The following is a 19,623-nucleotide window of genomic DNA, read 5'->3' on the forward strand; positions in this document are numbered from 1 at the left end:
AACCCACCACCAAGAGATTATTTCTAAGAATCATCATGATGATAAATTCACCTTCGAAGATTAATTCTACTGCAAACAATAGCATTTGGGGCAACCTTGTCAATAGTTCCTCTAGCCCACGTCATCAACAAGGTCTTTCTTCTCCTCTCTTGATGCCAAGCCGACAAGAGGACTCCCAAACATCCAACAATAACGCTTCTGTTGGTATTATCACAAGGAACACCAGTGAGCAACATGATAGAGGTAATTTGATTGACAGAAGCCAAACCAATGGCAACAGTACCATTGGAGACCTGATTAAAGATATTGACGAAGAAGATCCTACCATCATCTCTGACAATGAATTCTTCTACTCAACCCATCAGAATAATAGTAATAATGGAACTGCCCATCATTACTCTCCTCCTCAACAGGAAGCAGCTGACAATGACTTTTTCATTAGATCTCCTCTGAAAGGAAGAAAGTCAGGAGCAAGTTTGAACGGAAGTAACAGTAATCAAGGTACACCAACCATGGTCCATCTTACCAATCAGCAACACATGTTAATGATGTCATCACCTGGACAGTCTTCCATTCTTTTGAACTCACCAAATATGAGTCCTCATGGATGGGTCAATGAGAAGATTTTCCTTGAAAATAAGATTGCTAAATTGTCAAGTGAGCTTTATCAATGCCAATGTGAAATACAAAGGCTTAATAAGGTTTTGGATGAATACAGAAGAAAGGAGAATGCAAAAAGTGGTGGTAGTCATAGTACTTCCACTGTTGGTAACAGTCCAAGCCCAACAGAGATGAACGGCATCACGACTGGTACTGGTGGTGTAGAAAGACCTCTTTCTCCTTCTTCAACCTGCACAACCTCTTCATGGTCAGCTGTGGGTGCTGGAAATGGTACAGTTGGTTTCAATGATGGTTCTTCTCAACCATTTATGGGATCAAGCAACATTGTGGGAGACTATGGCTCATCAATTTCTCAATACTCTCTCATGACCAATCCTGCTCAACAATTGTTGATTTCTCCAAGAAAATCACCAACACCGGCAAATGTCACAAACACTCCAGGAAGATACAATAGAAGTAATAGCTTTGGTTCCAATGGAAGTGATGCTCCAAATACTAATCTTATGCAAACCAATCGATTGAGTGTATTAGCAACACCAAACAGAGGTATGAATAATAACTCTTCCAACATGGACTCTTTCTTCCCAAGCACCATGAATCAAGATTTGACCATGTCACCAAACAGAATGATGCCCATGAATGGAATGCCAATCGTTATGGAATCTCCAATTTCTACAACACCACTAAGTTCCGGATCAAATCCAAGAAAATACAACAGCAACAATGGTGTTGTTGGACCTACATCTCCATTTACCACTACTCCATCCATTACAAACAATAATGGACGAATGATGTTCACAACTCCAGTTACTAATCCTTCTCCTAATAATCTATACTTTAATAGTTCAATTGCAATCACACCAAAAAGTGCTGCAAGCAGTGTTAGCAGTAGTAGTGCTAGCACCTCAAGTAGTACTCCACCTCTAAGTGACCTCAGTAACGGAGCAGTAAGTGGAATGCAACAACAAGCCAAGTCACAATCTCCTAAATTGCCCAATGCATCTGGAAATTCTCAAGTCATTCATCACAACACTACTTCTGGTAATGAAATTGTCTACTTGTTGAGTGGCGGTGGTGTTGGATCTATCAAAGTGTATGACCTTTCTCGTGAAGAGTTTACTCAAGCTCAAGACAATCAACAACAACATGCAAAGAGAGGTTTCGACAAACATTCATTGACTGATTATTACTTGTCTCTCAAGGGACATTCAAGATTTGTCTCTGCTTTGCATAGCCATCATGGAAAGATTTGCAGTGGATCTGGTGACAACTCAATCCGTATTTGGGATTTTAGTACTGGAGAATGCCAACATGTACTGGCTGGTTGTGAAGGAAAGGTTGGAGCCTTGTGCAGCTATTATGGAACATTGATAAGTGGATCTAAGGATGGTAATTCTCATCGTATTAGAGCATGGGACATTGAGAAGGCCACATGTGTCAAATGTATTCCTGCTCACAATGATTGGATCAATGTTTTGTGTGCAAGTGATACTACTCTTTTCAGTGGTTCCGGCGATAAGAAGGTTAAAGTTTGGTCTGGACCTAATTTTGAAAACACTCTCACATTGGAAAATCAAAGCTTTGTTTTGTCTTTGGTTTATGATCCAACCTATAATACCTTGGTTGCAGGAACCTATGATGGTTACATTAGAATTTGGGACATTAGAGCAGGTTCAAAGTTTTTGAAACAAATCAAGGCTCATACCAACGGAGTTCTCTCATTGTGCTATCATAAGGGAATGTTGTGCAGTGGTAGCAAAGACCAAACCATTTCTATTTACGATCCAAAAACATGGAACAGAGAGGCACAACTTATTGGACACACTGATGCCGTAAAATGCCTTGTCTCTTATCAAAACCAATGGTTATGTAGTGGTTCTTATGATCGAACTGTTAAACTTTGGAATTTGGAAACTGCTACTCGAGGAAGCTATTGCACGATCGCCACTGGTTTCAAGAATTACACACTCACTTGCCACACTGCTTAATTTTGCCTCACACAACTTGCGACATCAACAACTTTCACTTCAAAGCTGTACACACCATGTTTGTAAAGATTTAAACATAAATTGACACTTACACACAAATTCACACATGTTTGAAAATATCTGAGCCTCCAAGTACCAAATTCATACAAAAACGTCATCCAACTTCAAATAAAAATCTAAAAAAAAATTTTGTTAAACCGTTTGGAATGACGTTTGATTGGATTGCCTTTTTTTTGGAAAAAAAACGCGCCTAAACAATGACACAATCACTCAACACCGACAAAGGTGGATTACAACAGCAAAATGTTGTTGATCAACAACAACACCATTCTTTATCACCGTCATCATCAAATTCCAACCCACCACCACCACACGTCGTTGATATCAATTCTCTTCGCGAAACATTTCAAAAACTTGATCGCAACCACGATGGTCGTTTAACACTCACCGAGTTCGAACAAGCTGCCCACGAATTAAAACTTCCCTCTCGTCATCTTCTCAAAATTTTTCAACAGATCGATTCGAATCATGATCAATCCATCACGTTCGAAGAATTTTCAAAATTTGTCTCTCATCGATACGAGGAATTACAATTCATTTTTCAACAACTCGATACCAACAAGGATGGAAAACTCGATGCCAATGAAATGATGCAAGGAATTCAAAAAGTCTATAAATTGAGTGGTGGTGGTGGCGATCAAATGGAGACTTTTCAAGAATTTATTCAAAAATTATTGAATCGAATGGACACCAATCAAGATGCACAAATTTCATTTGAGGAATTTCGGGACTTGTTGTGTCTCGTTCCTGAAGTAACTCTCGAGTCAGTAGTGGAATATTGGAGAGAGGCAAGTGCTTTATTGAGTGACGATGTGGATTTGGTATTGGTGTCAAGACAGAAAATTCAAGAACATGCAGTGGTCACTTCGAAAGGACCTTTTTCATTTCTGAATAATGCAAGGTGAGTGAATGTGAGTGTGCGATACCCAAACGAATTCCAAACATGTGATGCAATTGTCATAATTTTGAAATATTTTTTCGAATTTGATGAATAATTTTATTGAAATGTTCACTCACATCTATGGCGGTGTTGGTGGTGGTGGCAATGGGTGTGACTATGAACAAATTACACATGATCTCATCACACATGTTTCTTCTTGTCCTTCTCTTTTTTAATACTTTTAATTTTTTTATTACTGATTCACAAATACATACACATTGGTGTGCTTTTCAAATCATTCAGTAAGGCAGTTCTTGCAGGTGGTCTCGCAGGAGCCATCAGCAAAACCGTCACAGCACCCATGGAACGTTTAAAAGTTATTTATCAAGTTCAAACGAAAAAACCTCCTTCCATGTGGATGGGTCTTAAAGAAATTTACACAGAAGGAGGAGTGAAAGGTCTTTTCAGAGGAAATGGTGTGAATATTATCAAATCAGCTCCAGAAAAGGCCATTAAATATGCTGCCTTTGAACAAGTGAAAAATCTGTTAACTAAAATGAATGGAGATCAAAGTTCGAATGTCATTACATTTATTGCTGGATCATCCTCGGGTGTGATTTGTCATACGGCGTTGTATCCCTTGGAAGTGGTCAAAACAAGGTATGTAGAGAGAGAATGTGTGTTTTTGTTGTTGTTGTTCGAATTTACTTCGAATATCTAAAGACTCTCTGTCGCTCCAACAGGTGAATATCATGGAATGTTTGATGCCATTTTCAAAATTGCTAAAAACGAAGGACCTATTCAACCATTCTTTAGAGGAGTTATTCCAAACATTCTAAATACCATTTGGACTTCTGGATTTTCTCTAATGACCTATGATGCCATGAAACAGGTACTTGTGAATCATAGTCCAAATGGTCAACCAAGTATTGGTGGTTTAATGTTTTGTGGATCTGCATCATCGGTATTGAGTCAAACATTGTTTTATCCACTTCATGTGGTAAAAACGAGAATGATCATGCAAGGAGCTCATGAGTTAGTGGTCACTAAAAAGAATTTGAAAGCGAATTTGCATGGACAAGTGGCGACTGCGACGACCTATACAGGTATGATGGACGCATTTGTTAAAATTATTCAACAAGAAGGAACTAAGGCTCTGTTTAAGGGGTTTGTACCAAGCATGTTGAAGGTAAGTCGATGAAAATTTTCACGAGTTCACGGTATGAACGAATGGGTGGTGGAATGATAACCATAAATGTATTTCAATTGATTTTGTTTTCTTTGGACATGTGGAATTGACAACCAACATTAGGGCATACCTGCTCATGGTGTCACATTTGGAGTCTATGAATTGGTCAAGAGATATTTGGGATTTGAAGAAGTAGGTCATAAGAAGAAGCATTAGGTGATAATGATAAATCAGTTCAATGATAAGAGATTCTAGTCTGTTTCATTAGAAATTTATATTCTCCTGATGAAAACAATGTATCTTTTCAACAAAGAATGACGACTAAAATTTTATGATCGCTCTACTTATTTACTCAATGATGTATTTGTTTTTCTAATGGTGGAGTGACCAAATGATTTTTGATTTTCATGTTTATGGAGAAAGTGATGGGCATTATCGACTGTGTTTTGGAGCTCTGGTCTCACTCCTTGAATTACATGGTTGGGTCGAACACCAAAGCCAGTGTATCCGACCGGAGTAAAGTTGAAATTACTTTGACAGAGAGGTTCCCGAATATCGGGAAAGGCTGAGTTCGGAATTGCATGTTTTTCCTTATTGATGATGTGTCCATTGTCATCGACGATAAACTTGGGAGGAATACCTTGGCTCGTCTTTTTGGATGAGGAAGAGGAGGACGAGGGTTTCATACTACGACTACTCTGGCTCATTATTCAGACTTGAACACAACAAGTTATATACAAAACAAGAGAGACTTTGAGATTCCGAGAGAGAACAAACGCCAAAACGAGATTCGAGTTTTTTTGAGGTGTTTCGAATGTTGGAACAAAAATTTACGGCTGCTCTCCTCAATTCCTTTATTGGAAGCTCCACCAAGTCCCATCACCCATTAAAAATAGTCCACTTTATGGATTGGAACTAGGTGATTCGTCTTCGTCCTCATTGGTAGTACTCTTTTTTCTCTTGTTGATTCTTGTTCTTTCAACAACAGACCTTCTTGATACAATTTTGAACGTGTCACTTTCCTCTAACACCTTTTTGATCCCAAATTCTTGAAGTGAGCTTGGTTCAAATAATGAGGATGACGAAGAAGGAGTGCCACCGGCTACCGCAGGATGATCATCATGCAAAAACGCGACCAATCGGAGCATGTAAATACCCTTCGTGTGCTTCTTTTTTTGAGCCTTACATATTCTGAAACCTATTCTGAACTTAGTCTGCTTAGTGACATAGTCGTGTGATATTTCACAATATCGAGAAATTTTGTCTTCCTCAGAGATGTTGACATTTCTTTTTTTACCTCTAGTCTCTATGAGTAGAATCGAATAATCAGCTGGGTACTCTTTTTCTTCCTGTGCCACGATGGAGAGCGAGTACTCATTTTCAGAAGAATAGCTACTTGACTTGGATAGATTTGTTGGTTTTCTTGCCAAGAGAATTTTGCTTTCTTCAATGTAGCAATTCCTGTCCACTCGTTTGAGAAGAGTTAATCCATAGGCTCTCACATTTCTGTACAAGGTCATGTCTTTGTCTGGAATGTAGAATTCTAAATGATGTTCCAAATCAATCACCGGATTAACAATATCATCACCTTCAATAAAGGTCGGAGAGTCTCCTCCCTTGTCAATATCTAAGACTGTAGTTCTCATACCAGGAAAAGTACACAGAGGAGCTTTCACTTGTTGTGATTTCAGGCCTCGTCGTCCCGGATAGAGATATCCATGTCCCTTATATTCTCTCACAAATGGCTCAACTTGCCTTCCTTCAATTTGTAGAGCTTCAGATTCAACAGAAAAGCCAGCATCTGAATCGTCGTCAGAAGTGAGAGATTTGATGGCCATCTTTGGTGTTGTACTACTCTTTGAAGAAGGGAACGGAGGTAGAAAAGGAGAGGGCGGTGTCACAATTGAAAATTTCTTTGAGCTTCTTGGGGTTATTTTGCTGTCTTTCTGGGATGAATAGTCAGCAAGGGCCACACTAAGTAGAGTATCAATCGATGACAGGCCTCCACTAGAGAGAAGTGCTGCCGCATCATTCTCTTCAAAAACTCCATCATGGTTGGTTTCAATGAGGCTATCTTGGGAGTTTGTACCAGGGGTGGTGACAGGTGTTTGAATAACCATAGGATCAGTTGAAATAGTGTGATCCTCTTTAAGAGTGGTTGCATGAGCAAGAGGCGTTTTTTTGCTCTCCTTTTCCTGAAGTAGTTGATTGACCTTTTCTTGGACAAGCTTCAATTTAGATATTGACAGAGTGTCCAAAGTTTTAAGCCAAAGTTTGAACGAAATTTGGGTAGATCCAGGAGAAGCTTTTTTCTCAGGTCCTATCACAGTTGGTGACTCTGCTGTGGTTCGGATATGAGTCTTTTGGTCTGGAGATGATGCTAGTGGAGGAGAGGAAAGGTGTGAAGATGAGGATGCTATTAGTACGGGAGGAAGTGATGAAGGTGAAGGAATGACAATCGGATGTGTACTAGTGTTGGTAGCGGTACTTGTAGTTGCATTGCTGCTGCTTGGGGCCAGAGCCGTAGAGGGTGCAAGTGAAAGATTTGTCGAATGTGTTGGGGCATGTGTTGTAAACATGCCACTGTTTGGGTGATGAGTGGGAAAGTGGTTCATCATTACGGTTGATGAAGACAATGGGGTAGAAGGAGATGATATGGTATTACTGTTGTTGTTGTTGGTGGTGGTGACTGTAAGAGAGGGAGTAGTGTCAACATGGTTTCTTGGAGGAGGAAACAGAAGAAAAGAATTCATTAAGGAAGGGCTCATGGTCAAACTTGGTTGCAATGCATTGGCAGTGGTATCACTCGCTTGTCGAACCTTTCGCTTTTTCTTGGAAGAGAGATCGTCATGGCTACTCTTGGTTGTCATTGGTTGCAGCTGCGTTGCCACCGAAAGGTTAAGTGTGTTTGAATGATCTCGAGAGAGTGGCGTGGTGCTTGTCGTCGTTGATGGTGACACCATATTTGCACTTCCACTCATAGAGTTGGGTGCGAGAAATGGTGATGTATTGAATGGATTATTGGGTGGGTTAGAAGGTGTTGGAAAGGGTGGTATGCCTAACGTCAAATTACCACTACTGCCACTACCGCCTTGAAAGGCTCGGTGTGACTGAGACAGGTGATTGAGGCAGCTCACTGGATGGGTTTTTCGTGTTGCTTCTTCATTTTCTTGATGATGAACGTGACTTGAATCGGGTTGTTTCAGCGGAGTTAATGGCCGGGTAGATGATGAGACAAGCCCTCTACTATTTTTGTTGCTTTCGTCACCACTATCTCCATCACTTTGATCACTAGAACCAGTTGATTCATCATTATCATCACCATCACTATTATCTTTCTCTGATTTGTAAGGCTGGTGCATCTTTTTTCTTTTTGAGGTAATTTGAGGCGAGTTGCTTTTTCTCTTCGAATTGGTTGTCATGTTGGAGCTAACAGATGATGATTGAATTAAAGAATTCTGAACTGGAAAAGGTTGTTGCAACATGGAGGTTTGAGACATTGATGATATGGACGAAGCAGGAAGAGGAAAGGGTGTGGTTCCCGATGAAGGTAACATTGGGAAGCCTGGCATTGGTGGCATGCTCGTATTCATCATACTGGGAAATCCTAGAGATGGTAATATCCTGTTGATGTTGTTGCTGTTGTGATTATGATGATTACTATTACTGGAACCTACAAGTGAGGAAGAGTTTAAGGAATTGCCGTTACTGCTACTAGTGATATTAGAAGAAGTGTCCATTCCGAGGATGGAATTGCCAATCTTTGGAGCCAAGATGGATGAGGCTGTTGTTCGGACAGGACTAGGCTTTAGGAGATCTGTCGTTGAATTCGTTGGGATCAGTATTGAGGAAGAAGAGCCTTGATCGACCGTACTCATGCCTGCTGCCCCACCCTTAGTTGGCACTACCAAGCGACAATTATCACCATCATCAAAGGAGGGAGAAGCAAGAGCAGCCTGTCCTAATGATGATGATGAGGAGGAGGCTTGGATATTGCTACCACCACTATCGTGAATCGTACTGGTATTGGCAGCATGATGATTAGTCGTCGTCTCACTCTGGGTTGAGGATGATCCACCAATTTCATCACAGACGTCCAACAGAGCATTTCCTTCCATGACCTTCATGATGGAAGAGCACAAGCTTTTGGGTGAAGTCCCTACCAAAGCCGACATATCTGTTTCGAGGGAAAATCCCTGAACACCACTGTGAATCAGCTGAGGAGAGGAACTGAGACAATGATTGCTGCTACTACTTGTGGTAGCGTTGCTACTTCTTCTTGTATCACCATCAGAGATATGGCTGCCATTGTCCAAATTGTTATTACTATCACTTCTTTTGGAAAGTTCCGTAGGGCTCATCATCATGATGCTTGGTTGGTATGTAATATCGACATTGGAATGATGAAGCATCATGCGAATGCTGAAGGTATCAGATGAGTGATGATGAGAAGCGGTATACTTGTTGGTAATGAAGAATTCTTCTCTCGGGCTCGGTTCAAAGATGACAAAGACTAAATGTTCAAAAGCTGAGCTTGAGAAATCAAATGATGATGATGCCTGTATACAGGGCAGCACACGCAAGACAAGCTTTAATTGCACTCCACCAATATGAGTGAACAATCAAATTGAAAGCTCGGGAAATAATGGCGTGTGTGAAAAAAGATGATGATGAAACCAAACAAGCTTTTGTGTTTTTTTGTTTGAAAAAAATAATGGACTTTACAATGAAAATTCTGTTTCTTTCGCCATTCAACAAATATTGGTCTACTTGCCAATAAGTGTTGTTTCGACCTTCTCCTAAAACACAAAATCTCTCCCAAAAAAGAAAAGGAATGTAAATCCAAACCTCAGAAACCATCCTCAAAGTTCATCATGAGGTTTGGTTGCAGCCATAATTTACAGCCGCCAAAAATTACAACTCGGTCGGATCTCTAAACGCCAAAGATTTCAAAAAAAAAGATTCTACTCTTGTTTCTTCAATTTTCGTATCGTTCAAGATGGTATTTGTTGATGAAGTATTTCCTGCCGATAAGTCGTCCCTTTGCTTTGAGGTGAGTATTATCCTTCATGCAGAGATGAATAACTCGTTTTTCGCCACTCGGCATAATCATAATAATTATTTTCAATCAGCCCGATGGTGATAAACTTCCAGATCATGTCGCAGAATGTGTCTCATGGAAACGTCCTAGTCAATGGTGCAAGAATTGTTCCCTTTTCGTCGATTCAGTAAACCCAGGAGATATCGAACAAGCTCAACTCGGAGACTGTTGGTTATTGAGCGCAATGGCAGTTACTGCACAGTTTCCTGAAATACTTCAGAAATTGTTTGTCGAGGTTAATGAAACTGAGGGAAGATATGTCATTAGATTGTACTATGAAAACAAATGGCAAAACGTCACCGTGGATGACAGAATTCCTTGCGGTAGAGATGGTCTTCCTTGCTATGGACGTTGCACCTCAAAGAATGAATTTTGGGTCAGCATTTTGGAAAAGGCGGTTGCAAAGCTTTTAGGCTCCTATGAGGCGTTGGATGGGGGTTATCTTGAGGAGGGAGGTATGTGAGTTGCGGTTTTTTTTTACTGTCATCTTACATTTACGATCTTGGAAATCCCTGGTCATATCCATCCACAGTTGTCATGCTTACTGGAGGAAGACCTGAGAGACTCTACATCAACAATTGGTCTCAAAACCCAGGAAAACAACCTTGGAGAAAGGACAGACTCTGGGAAAAACTTGTTCTGTATAAATCAGAAAACGTCATGATGGGAAGTAGTATTAGCAGCAACAGAGGAGAACAACCGAATGAGACCAAGGGTCTTGTTGCTGGTCATGCTTACTCCATTCTCGACGTGAGAGAAACAAGTGACAAAAAGTACAAACTAATTAAGCTAAAGAACCCATGGGCAAACGATTTCGGTAGGTTTGAATTTATGATTGTTCGTGATAAGGTTCAAATGTAACCGTTTATTTGAAATGTTCGACTTTTGTTGTATTTTCGATCTTCAGAGGTATGTAATTGTGGCTCTTCGTCTTCACTGACCTGGTAACCATATTTTCACCTCTCATTAGTGGAAAGGAGCATGGAGTGACACCAGCCGTAATTGGACCTACCAATACAAGAAGGAAATGGGAGAAGAGGTCAAGGCTGATGGTATCTTTTGGATGGAGTTCAAGGACTTTTGTACCTATTATGACAAAATTACATGCTGTCGATTATTCAATGATTCCATTTTGAGTATGCCAAGTGATCCCAAATACAAAACACCAATCACAAAGGATGCTTTCCCAAGCGCTTCTTGGAATAGAAAGAAACTTGTTGGGCAGTGGGACAATGAAAATGCAGGTAAGTGGAGAATTAACAAGTCTGATTTCGAGGTGAGGTATCTTCTATTTGTTCGACTATGTGATAATTCCAGGTGGTATGACCAATAATATTGCTTTTGCAAAGAATCCTCATTTCCGTTTGACTGCACAAAAGAGTGGAAGATACTTCCTCATCATTTACAGAGCTTATCTATCACTAGATGCTGATGCTCAATATTACAGAAGTGGAATTGGCTTTGCTGTTTACAAGGGCACAGACAGCAATTATAAGGTTTTACCTGCAGAAAACTCTCCTAATGCTATCATGCAATACCCAGTCTATGGAAGATACAATTCCATTGAATTGGACTTGGATCAAGGTGAATATGTCATTACTCCTTGCACCTTGTACAGCAACAGAAAGGGGGAATTTGTATTCGAAGTGTATAGCGCTTGTGACTTTGATATTCAACCCATGGAAGACAAGTTGAGAATTGTTCCACCATCAGCAAGAGGAAAGGCAGTTCAAGATTTCGGTGTTTCCAAACCACAACCCTCTCAAACAAGTTTTGGTACCATCAAGATTGGAAACAACACTATTAAGGAAGCAAAAGCGATGCCAACCAAAGCTTCTAACATGATGACAACCTATCAATTTGAATTTTCCAAACGTAAACTTTAGTTCAATCGGAGAAAAAACATGTTGTGGTCACGTCCACTTTGTAAAGTGGAAACAACATCATTCCGTTATCACATTCATAAAACCAATAAATTAATTGTAATAATACAATCAAAAACCATGTGAAGAACAATTATCAATTGTTGTAAAATAAAGAAAACGGCCTATCTTGTTGAAAAGTTTACAAAGAATGTCACACCCTTCTTGCAGTGTTTCTTAATTTTTGTAAAGTCCTTTGGCCCTGCCTATTTATATTTACAACAACCAATTCAATCTAATCGAACCAATTAAATTACCTATATCCTCTCTATTTTATATTCCTTATTAGAAACCAACTCCGGTCCATCTGTTCTTGCAGCCTGTAGTTGGCAGATAATTGATTGTAAACGTTCCAAGTGATTCAAGAAGACTGACCTCCTTCAATTAGCCTCAACGACAAATGAGACGGGTATATATCTGAGATGGGTATAAAATTGACACTTTGGACAAAAATCACGCAATATATATTGAAAAAAAAATAGCAACACCCGTTCACCACTGATTGATCGAGTTCATCATTGTTTAAAATCACCATGACACCATTGCATCAACCAAGTAAACGCAGAACTAATTACCCCCAAGAGGTGCCTGAAGAAGCACTAAAGTTGCAAGTGAGAGAACCAACCATGGATGATTCAAGAGACAAGTTGTTGTTGTTGTTGTTGGAGAATGCTTTATCATCTTTGGGGTTCAAGGAAACCTCCAAGAGTTCATCACCTGTAGTTGATGAATTATCCATGCATGAAACCAACCAATTGTTGAATCGAATGCCACCCATTCAGAAGGAACTTGATGATCATCCACAAGATGTATTCATGAGGAAGTCTCTTGCATGAAATTGTTTGGATTTCATGAAAATTTCATGTTCTTCATGTGGAATGACATATTCATCAATTCCATTCATCCACAATGACTATCATTGAAATGACAGAGAAAAGTCTTTAAAGCCTCCACTCGCAGCTCAAATCGTTCCAATTGAATTTCCACCACAAGTTCAATTTGAAAAACCAAAAGAATTGAAGGAAGAAGAGGCCAAAATTTCTGGATCTGAATTGACCATTCTTCGTTATTCGCCAGAAGGAGAATTGGATCGCTCTGTTCCATCTATTACCATAACATTTTCACAACCCATGGTTCCTGTCTCAAGTGTGTCCAATGTTGAGAATGAAAATGTTCCAGTTGAAATTTCACCACTTCCAAAGAAGGGAGGAAAATTCAAATGGTTGGGAACAAGAACACTTGTCTATGAGGCCAACTATAGATTTGACATGTCCACCAAGTATACTGTTTCCATCAAGAAGGGCACAACATCACAAATTGGAGGAGTTTTGAAAAATCACTTTTCATTTAGTTTTGCAACTCCAAGACTTTCCCTTTTAGATTCTCTTCCTGGTGTTAGTTGGAACGGACACATGCCAGTGAATGAATTTCCTGTCTTCTATGCCGAATTTGATCAAGACATTGAGCCAACAACTGTTGTGTCCTTCATTTCCACACCATTTCATTCCACAAGTTTGATTTTGGATGGAACCTCCAGCAATCCTTTATTGAAGGAACATGTCAAGAAAATGATGAAAGATTACAATAAGAGAAATCCGTCCTTGTACAAAGCATACGAGTCCAAACTTGAATCGGCTCCACATTCGAGACACCTCTGGTTCACGATGGATGTACAAAACCATAACCTTGTCAATGCTTGAATAGGCGGAGACTGTTATCATTGACTCTAAAAACTTTTCTTCATCAATGACATTTGTGAATCTAATGTTGAAGTCTGACATTGGCACATCGCCTCCAGTAACTTGTTTCTTTTCAAAACTTGGATAGTTGGCGACTCGAATGACAGAATCGATCAAGGTTGGTAATGGTCCCTCTTTTCCAACAAGTCCTTTCTTAATGACCATCTCAAAGACGGAACCTATTCAAGGAATGGAATTGGATCTTTTTGGGTCCCTTTTAACGATTAGTGGTAAGACCAAGTGTGGAACAACTTACAAGATTCATATGAAGAATATTGTTGATGTTTGGGGACAAACTCTCGAGGACACTATTGAAGAAGTTCGTGTTGGAAGTGCACGTCAATCATTGCAAGCGTTCAAAACTGGAATGATTGTTTTAGATCCAACATTGAACACGAAACCCACTATCAATATTGATTCTGTTCGAGTCATGGAAGAGTGAAAATTTTCACTTCCTCAAAGGATGGACCTTCTGAGAGGACTGTCAAGTTTGAAAAAGGAGGTTGTTATACATTTAATGTTGAAATTGTTGATCCAGAAACAGGCCTCTCAAACTTTTCCAGCAAAAACTTGTTCGTGAGTGGAAGTGGATTAACAAGAAGTGAAAATTCGGAAAGCGTCGTTCCAATGGGCAGTCTTCTTATTGTTCCAGACAAGTCTGAATATCAAGTTGGTGAAAAGGCCAAAATTTTAATTCAATCCAATCATGATGGAAAAAGTGAAGGAGTTGCACTTGTCTCACTCAGAAAGGTGATTCAACAAATTCCAATCACCATTGATCCAGAAATTGGATGTACAGAGATTGAAATTGACATTTCAGAAGATTCTGTTCCAAATTTTAATGTCACTGTCCAAGTAACAGCAAGTCAATCACGAGTGGACCATGTTGGAACCGTTCTCGATCATTTGCCAAAACAACCAGCACTTTGCCTTTGGTGAGTGCAACATTTCAGTTTCAAAGATAACCAAGATGTTAAATGTTGAAACCAAACCGGAAAAGATTATTTAACACCAGGAGCAGAGACATTCATTGAGGTTTTGGTGAGAGATCCAATGACTGGTAAACCTGTCAAGAATTCTGAAGTGTGCACCATTGCTGTTGACGAGTCAGTTCTTTCTCTGACTGGATATTCCATTCCAAACCCACTGAAAACGTTCGTACGTAAAAACCCTTGTGAATTTATTCCATACTCTTTGAGAACGAATGTGTTTGTGAAGAATTATGACTCGATCCAATTCCAAGGTGAAGAATCCATCTTGCAAAATCAACTCGAATGTTTGGGTTCCAATTTGGAAAGGAAGGAATCGATGAAAAACTCTCACAGCAAGAAGCGCCAAGTGTCACCGTCGGAAGATGTGGAGAAGTGAAACAAATTTCAGTTCGATCTAACTTTAATCCTTTGGCTCTTTTCAGCCCAAAGAGTATGACAAATGAACAAGGTAAAGCAAATGTTCGATTCAAGCTTCCTGATAATCTCACCAAGTATAGAATCACGGCAGATGCCTTAAAAGGACAATGCAAATTTGGTATTCATGAATCATCCATGGTTGCTCAACTTCCATTAGCAATTCGACCATCTCTTCCAAGATTCTTAAACTTTGGTGATCGAGCTGAATTTAGTTGTGTTTTACAAAGTCAAGTTCCAATGAACCTTGAAGTGAATGCAGTCATCAATTTCACAAATTTGAAACTCTTGGACTCCACAAAGAAGGGATTAAAAATCAAACTACCTGCCATGGGAAGAGTTGAATTGAGATTTCCAATGTGCACAGAAAGTGCTGGTATTGCCAGATTTCAAATTGGTGTCTCCATTGCCACATCTGGTATTAATTTTGCAGATATGAATATCCATTTGAGTGTTGTGAACAAATTGCAAGCAAAGTGCTTTCCGTGGTGGCCCTTAAAGATATTTTACTTGAATTTAATGTTCCAGAATTACGAATCAAGGAAGCGATCGAAAGAACTATCAATAGTTGTATTTCTTCGCTTGCTTCAAGACAATATTTAGATGGTGGTTTTGGTTATTGGACCTGTCGAAGCCATTTGGACATTTGCCCATATGTCACATGTCACGTTGCTCATGCATTGGCACACGTTGTAAAATTGCTGGTTATTCCTTGAACACTACAATGGTATCCAAGCTAATTTCAGCCCTTAAATCAATTGAAAAGTATTGCACTCATTATGATGATGAAAGCATTAGATCGATCAAGGCATACGCTTATTATACATTAGCCTTATTCGGTGAAACTTGTGCAACACAATTGGCTGCGGAGCTTTACAAAGAAACGAAACTCAATGGAAATTTGGAATATCTTGCTTGGTTGGCATCCACCATTTATATTGGAAATAACAAGAAGGCAACAACTATTGTCAATGAAATTATGTATCATTTGGAAAAGAATGCCAATGAAACGGCTCAAACAGCCAACTTTGTCACTAGTTATGACGATGCAATGACGAACAAGCATGTCATGCTACACAGCGACAGAATAACAGATGGAATTTGCTTAGAAGCACTCATTCACATGAAACCTCAATCGCATCTCCTTCCAATAATTGTCAAAGGATTGTGTGCTCATAAGAAGAATGGAAGATGGAGCAACACTCAGGAATATGTTTTCATTCTCCTTGCTCTTAGTTCTTACTTTAATAGGTTTGAAAACCTCACTCCAGATTTTGTGGCTAATATTTGGCTCGGTGAAGATTATTGTGGTGAACAAGTGTTTAAGGGAAGATCTAAGGATGAAAATCAATTGAATATTCCAATGTCCATGTTGACCGATGATGAAGATAGTAAGATGTTAGCAATTTCCAAGAAGGAACCTGGGCGATTATATTATCGAATTGCAATGGATTATGCTCCAAAGGATTTGAAGGTTGATGCATTAAATTATGGCTTTGAAGTTCAAAGAACTTTTGAACATGTCACAAATCCTTCCCATGTGACCTACGATCAAGAAAAGAGTACTTGGAGATTTAAAGCAGGAGAGTTAGTTCGTATCAATTTGAGGTTGACCAACACAAGTTGTAGATATCACGTGGCTCCTTTGTAATTCCAGGTGCGAAGGTAGAAGAAATGTACACTCCTGAAATATTTGGAAGAAGTGCCACAGAATTCGCTGAAGTATTTGAATAAAGAGTTTCAGTCTCGATGATTGCTCGATCGAGTCCTGTTTTCTCACCTTTACAACAATTACTGAAACAACTTTTTGCCTCAACGTGCAGAAACCTTTTTCCACTTCTCTTCACCATCAATCAAGACTTCATCAAAACACACTCTGAATGAATGATTGTTAGAGAATGATCTCTAGAGAATTCTCATGACGTTCTTGTGGATCATTTGTGACCATTCAGAAAGACGCGGAGAAAGTTTGAGCACCTCTTTGGACAATACAAGACTTACTTCATAATGATGATTATCAATATTATTTCAACTTTCTTTAGAATGCCAATATTATTAGTTCAAATGGACATCGCGTTCAGGACATTTTCTGAGGTTTTGTGTGCGCAACTGTCAAATGTGCGAGCAGAGAGAAGAGTTCGTCCTCCATGTTTTAAATTGTAGGAACATTGCAGGAACATTGGATCTGCTGATAAAATTGAGCAAGTCACAACTCTCACACCTGAATTCTCTACGATTGATATTATTATAAATAAATTTTGATATAAAACAGAATAACATCAGCAGCATCAACAGAATGATTCATCGAGAACAACTTGATGACTATCACCCTCCGAATACAGTTACATTTGCTAGAGTCAAGGAAGAACAGCAGCAATCATCATTGAACTATCCAACTCGAACCAATTATCCAACCTTGAACCATGAGATGGAAGAGAATGAAAAGCTTCATCAAGGTGATGATGATTCATCCCCTCTTTCCGAAACCTACGAAAATGCTCAAGATTCATCTCCCTATGATCAGGATCATCATCAGGTACATAACAACAACAACCATACCACAACAACAACAACACGACCATCATCCCCATCATCCTCATCAACAACACCACAATCCAACTCTATGAATCCCATTCTCATCGTCAAACAGTTCCTTTCCTCTCTCAATTCCTCTCAATTGAAATGGCTCTTTGGTTTGGGAATGAAACAATGGCCATTATTACTGATCGGAACCATCTCCATGCTCATCAGTACGGGTCTTTCTCTCGTGCTACCTCTCTTTTTGACTCAATTAGTAGATGTCATTCCGAGTACCATGATGAACACAGAAGGAGCATCTAAAGAAGGTCAAGCCTATCTCAATCGAGCTGCTCTCTATCTATTGGCCATTGTGTGCGGAATTGGTCTCACCACAGCCATCAAACATTTTTGTTTTAATTTTGCTGGTGAGCGTGTGGTGGCCAAATTGAGAAGAGATTTATTTGAGAATATTATTGTGCAAGATGTGAGCTTTTTTGATGTGACCAAGACGGGAGAGTTGTTGAATCGATTGAGTTCTGATACCAAAGCATTGGAAAATGCAGTCACTTCGAATTTATTCATCTTTTTGAGAAATATGGTGCAAGCCATTGGTGGTGTTGGATTTTTATTTTACACGTCGTGGAAATTGACATTGGTCACCTTGTCAGTGGTTCCTCCTCTCATTATTGGAGCTATTATTTATGCGAAAATTGTCAAGAAATTATCACGAAAAGTTCAAGATGCATTAGCTAAGAGTGCAGAAGTGGCTGAAGAGTCCTTTTCAAATTTGAGAACAGTTCGATCCTTTTCCAAAGAATCCTTTCATGTTTCTGAATATAACGCATCGATTGATCATTCATTGAAATTGTCCCGAAAATTGGCCATTTCAGGAGGAGTTTTTAGTGGAATTATGATGTTTTGCTCGAGCTCAGCTGTCATTCTTGTATTATGGTATGGAGGAAGTCTTGTATTGTCCAAAGAGATTACCATTGGATTATTGACCTCATTCATTGTTTACACGTTTTATGTGGCTTCGAGTTTGGGAGTGGTGAGTTCCATCTTTTTTGATTTGATGAAAGCCATGGGAGCCACTGCAAGAATTCATGAATTACTTTTACAACTTCCAGTCATTGAGAAGAAACGAAACTTTCATTCTGATGATGGTAACAAGAAAGATGAAGAACCAAATGATCGATTTGCATCTCAAGCATTCGATCATCCTCATGAAATTGACGGTCACATTCAATTTCATAATGTGAAATTTTCATATCCTTCCAGACCAACTCAAAGCGTATTGAAAGGTCTCGACATTGAGTTAATTCCCTCCACTGTGACAGCTCTCGTTGGTAAATCGGGTCAAGGCAAAACGACTGTGGCTTCCCTTATGCAACGATTTTACGATCCTACTGAGGGACAAATTACACTCGATGGAATAGACATTCGTGAGTTGGATACGAGTTATTTAAGGAAACATATTGGAGTGGTTCAACAAGAGCCAACACTCTTTTCAAATTCGATTCGAGAGAATATTTGTTATGGATGGGAAGAGTCAAATTCGAATTCTGGTTTGGAAGAGGGGATGACCACTCGAAATGGACCCACGTTGGAGAAAATTCAAGATGCTGCCATGAAGGCCAATGCTCACGAGTTTATTATGGGATTCCCAGAGGGGTATGATACGTTGGTGGGAGAACGAGGATTGAAATTGAGTGGTGGACAGGTATGTAGTAGTTGTATAGTTTTGCGAAAGTAGCTTACACAATTATTAACATTTCTTGTGCATTTATGATGATTTGAAATGATTTTTCAATCACCTTATATGGAATGCCACCATGAAATTTGACTTGTGACTAACAATTTTAAAATTTGGAAACAGAAACAAAGAATTGCCATTGCAAGAGCCATTCTCAAAAATCCAAAGATTTTGATTCTCGATGAAGCAACTGCCTCTCTTGACTCGAATACTGAGTTCTTAGTTCAGGAAGCCTTACAACGATTGATGGAAGGAAGAACTGTGTTGGTCATTGCTCATCGTTTGTCCACCATTCGAAATGCACACCGGGTCTATGTCATTAATGATGGGAAAGTGGCAGAACAAGGAAATCATGAAGAGCTGATGCAATTGGGAGGAATTTATAAACGTCTCGTTGAAAAGCAATTAATTTCAGGAGAAATTCAATAGAATGGTGTTGGAAAG

General features: G+C 39.4%; 11 protein-coding genes across 11 annotated transcripts; 9 read left to right on the forward strand and 2 right to left on the reverse strand.

The window, feature by feature from the left end:
- Nucleotides 1-38: 38 nt before the first annotated feature.
- On the forward strand, nucleotides 39-2,609 carry FDP41_011979 (uncharacterized protein; the record flags this gene model as incomplete). The annotated part of the gene is made up of 1 exon (XM_044702447.1): nucleotides 39-2,609. The coding sequence occupies one exon, from the start codon at nucleotides 39-41 to the stop codon at nucleotides 2,607-2,609; it is 2,571 nt and encodes an 856-aa protein (XP_044566831.1).
- Nucleotides 2,610-2,866: 257 nt separating this feature from the next.
- Nucleotides 2,867-4,954, forward strand: FDP41_011980 (uncharacterized protein; the record flags this gene model as incomplete). Its single annotated transcript, XM_044702449.1, has 4 exons — nucleotides 2,867-3,570; nucleotides 3,853-4,209; nucleotides 4,273-4,738; nucleotides 4,862-4,954. 4 exons carry the CDS (start codon nucleotides 2,867-2,869, stop codon nucleotides 4,952-4,954), a joined length of 1,620 nt encoding a protein of 539 aa, XP_044566832.1.
- A 128-nt stretch (nucleotides 4,955-5,082) lies between these two features.
- FDP41_011981 (uncharacterized protein) lies at nucleotides 5,083-5,424 on the reverse strand (the record flags this gene model as incomplete). The annotated part of the gene is made up of 1 exon (XM_044702450.1): nucleotides 5,083-5,424. One exon carries the CDS (start codon nucleotides 5,422-5,424, stop codon nucleotides 5,083-5,085), a length of 342 nt encoding a protein of 113 aa, XP_044566833.1.
- Nucleotides 5,425-5,640: 216 nt separating this feature from the next.
- FDP41_011982 (uncharacterized protein) lies at nucleotides 5,641-9,105 on the reverse strand (the record flags this gene model as incomplete). Its single annotated transcript, XM_044702451.1, has 1 exon — nucleotides 5,641-9,105. The coding sequence occupies one exon, from the start codon at nucleotides 9,103-9,105 to the stop codon at nucleotides 5,641-5,643; it is 3,465 nt and encodes a 1,154-aa protein (XP_044566834.1).
- Nucleotides 9,106-9,737: 632 nt separating this feature from the next.
- FDP41_011983 (uncharacterized protein) lies at nucleotides 9,738-11,725 on the forward strand (the record flags this gene model as incomplete). Its single annotated transcript, XM_044702452.1, has 5 exons — nucleotides 9,738-9,791; nucleotides 9,871-10,294; nucleotides 10,372-10,656; nucleotides 10,817-11,083; nucleotides 11,157-11,725. 5 exons carry the CDS (start codon nucleotides 9,738-9,740, stop codon nucleotides 11,723-11,725), a joined length of 1,599 nt encoding a protein of 532 aa, XP_044566835.1.
- Nucleotides 11,726-12,294: 569 nt separating this feature from the next.
- Nucleotides 12,295-13,461, forward strand: FDP41_011984 (uncharacterized protein; the record flags this gene model as incomplete). The annotated part of the gene is made up of 2 exons (XM_044702453.1): nucleotides 12,295-12,584; nucleotides 12,693-13,461. 2 exons carry the CDS (start codon nucleotides 12,295-12,297, stop codon nucleotides 13,459-13,461), a joined length of 1,059 nt encoding a protein of 352 aa, XP_044566836.1.
- Nucleotides 13,462-13,657: 196 nt separating this feature from the next.
- On the forward strand, nucleotides 13,658-13,942 carry FDP41_011985 (uncharacterized protein; the record flags this gene model as incomplete). The annotated part of the gene is made up of 1 exon (XM_044702454.1): nucleotides 13,658-13,942. One exon carries the CDS (start codon nucleotides 13,658-13,660, stop codon nucleotides 13,940-13,942), a length of 285 nt encoding a protein of 94 aa, XP_044566837.1.
- Nucleotides 13,943-14,127: 185 nt separating this feature from the next.
- On the forward strand, nucleotides 14,128-14,439 carry FDP41_011986 (uncharacterized protein; the record flags this gene model as incomplete). The annotated part of the gene is made up of 1 exon (XM_044702455.1): nucleotides 14,128-14,439. The coding sequence occupies one exon, from the start codon at nucleotides 14,128-14,130 to the stop codon at nucleotides 14,437-14,439; it is 312 nt and encodes a 103-aa protein (XP_044566838.1).
- Nucleotides 14,440-14,774: 335 nt separating this feature from the next.
- On the forward strand, nucleotides 14,775-15,509 carry FDP41_011987 (uncharacterized protein; the record flags this gene model as incomplete). The annotated part of the gene is made up of 1 exon (XM_044702456.1): nucleotides 14,775-15,509. One exon carries the CDS (start codon nucleotides 14,775-14,777, stop codon nucleotides 15,507-15,509), a length of 735 nt encoding a protein of 244 aa, XP_044566839.1.
- Nucleotides 15,510-15,630: 121 nt separating this feature from the next.
- Nucleotides 15,631-16,557, forward strand: FDP41_011988 (uncharacterized protein; the record flags this gene model as incomplete). The annotated part of the gene is made up of 1 exon (XM_044702457.1): nucleotides 15,631-16,557. The coding sequence occupies one exon, from the start codon at nucleotides 15,631-15,633 to the stop codon at nucleotides 16,555-16,557; it is 927 nt and encodes a 308-aa protein (XP_044566840.1).
- A 645-nt stretch (nucleotides 16,558-17,202) lies between these two features.
- FDP41_011989 (uncharacterized protein) lies at nucleotides 17,203-19,608 on the forward strand (the record flags this gene model as incomplete). The annotated part of the gene is made up of 2 exons (XM_044702458.1): nucleotides 17,203-19,146; nucleotides 19,303-19,608. 2 exons carry the CDS (start codon nucleotides 17,203-17,205, stop codon nucleotides 19,606-19,608), a joined length of 2,250 nt encoding a protein of 749 aa, XP_044566841.1.
- Nucleotides 19,609-19,623: the final 15 nt, after the last annotated feature.

This window comes from Naegleria fowleri, assembly GCF_008403515.1.
Source record: "Naegleria fowleri strain ATCC 30894 chromosome Unknown tig12, whole genome shotgun sequence".
Taxonomy (NCBI): Eukaryota; Heterolobosea; class Eutetramitea; order Acrasida; family Naegleriidae; genus Naegleria; species Naegleria fowleri.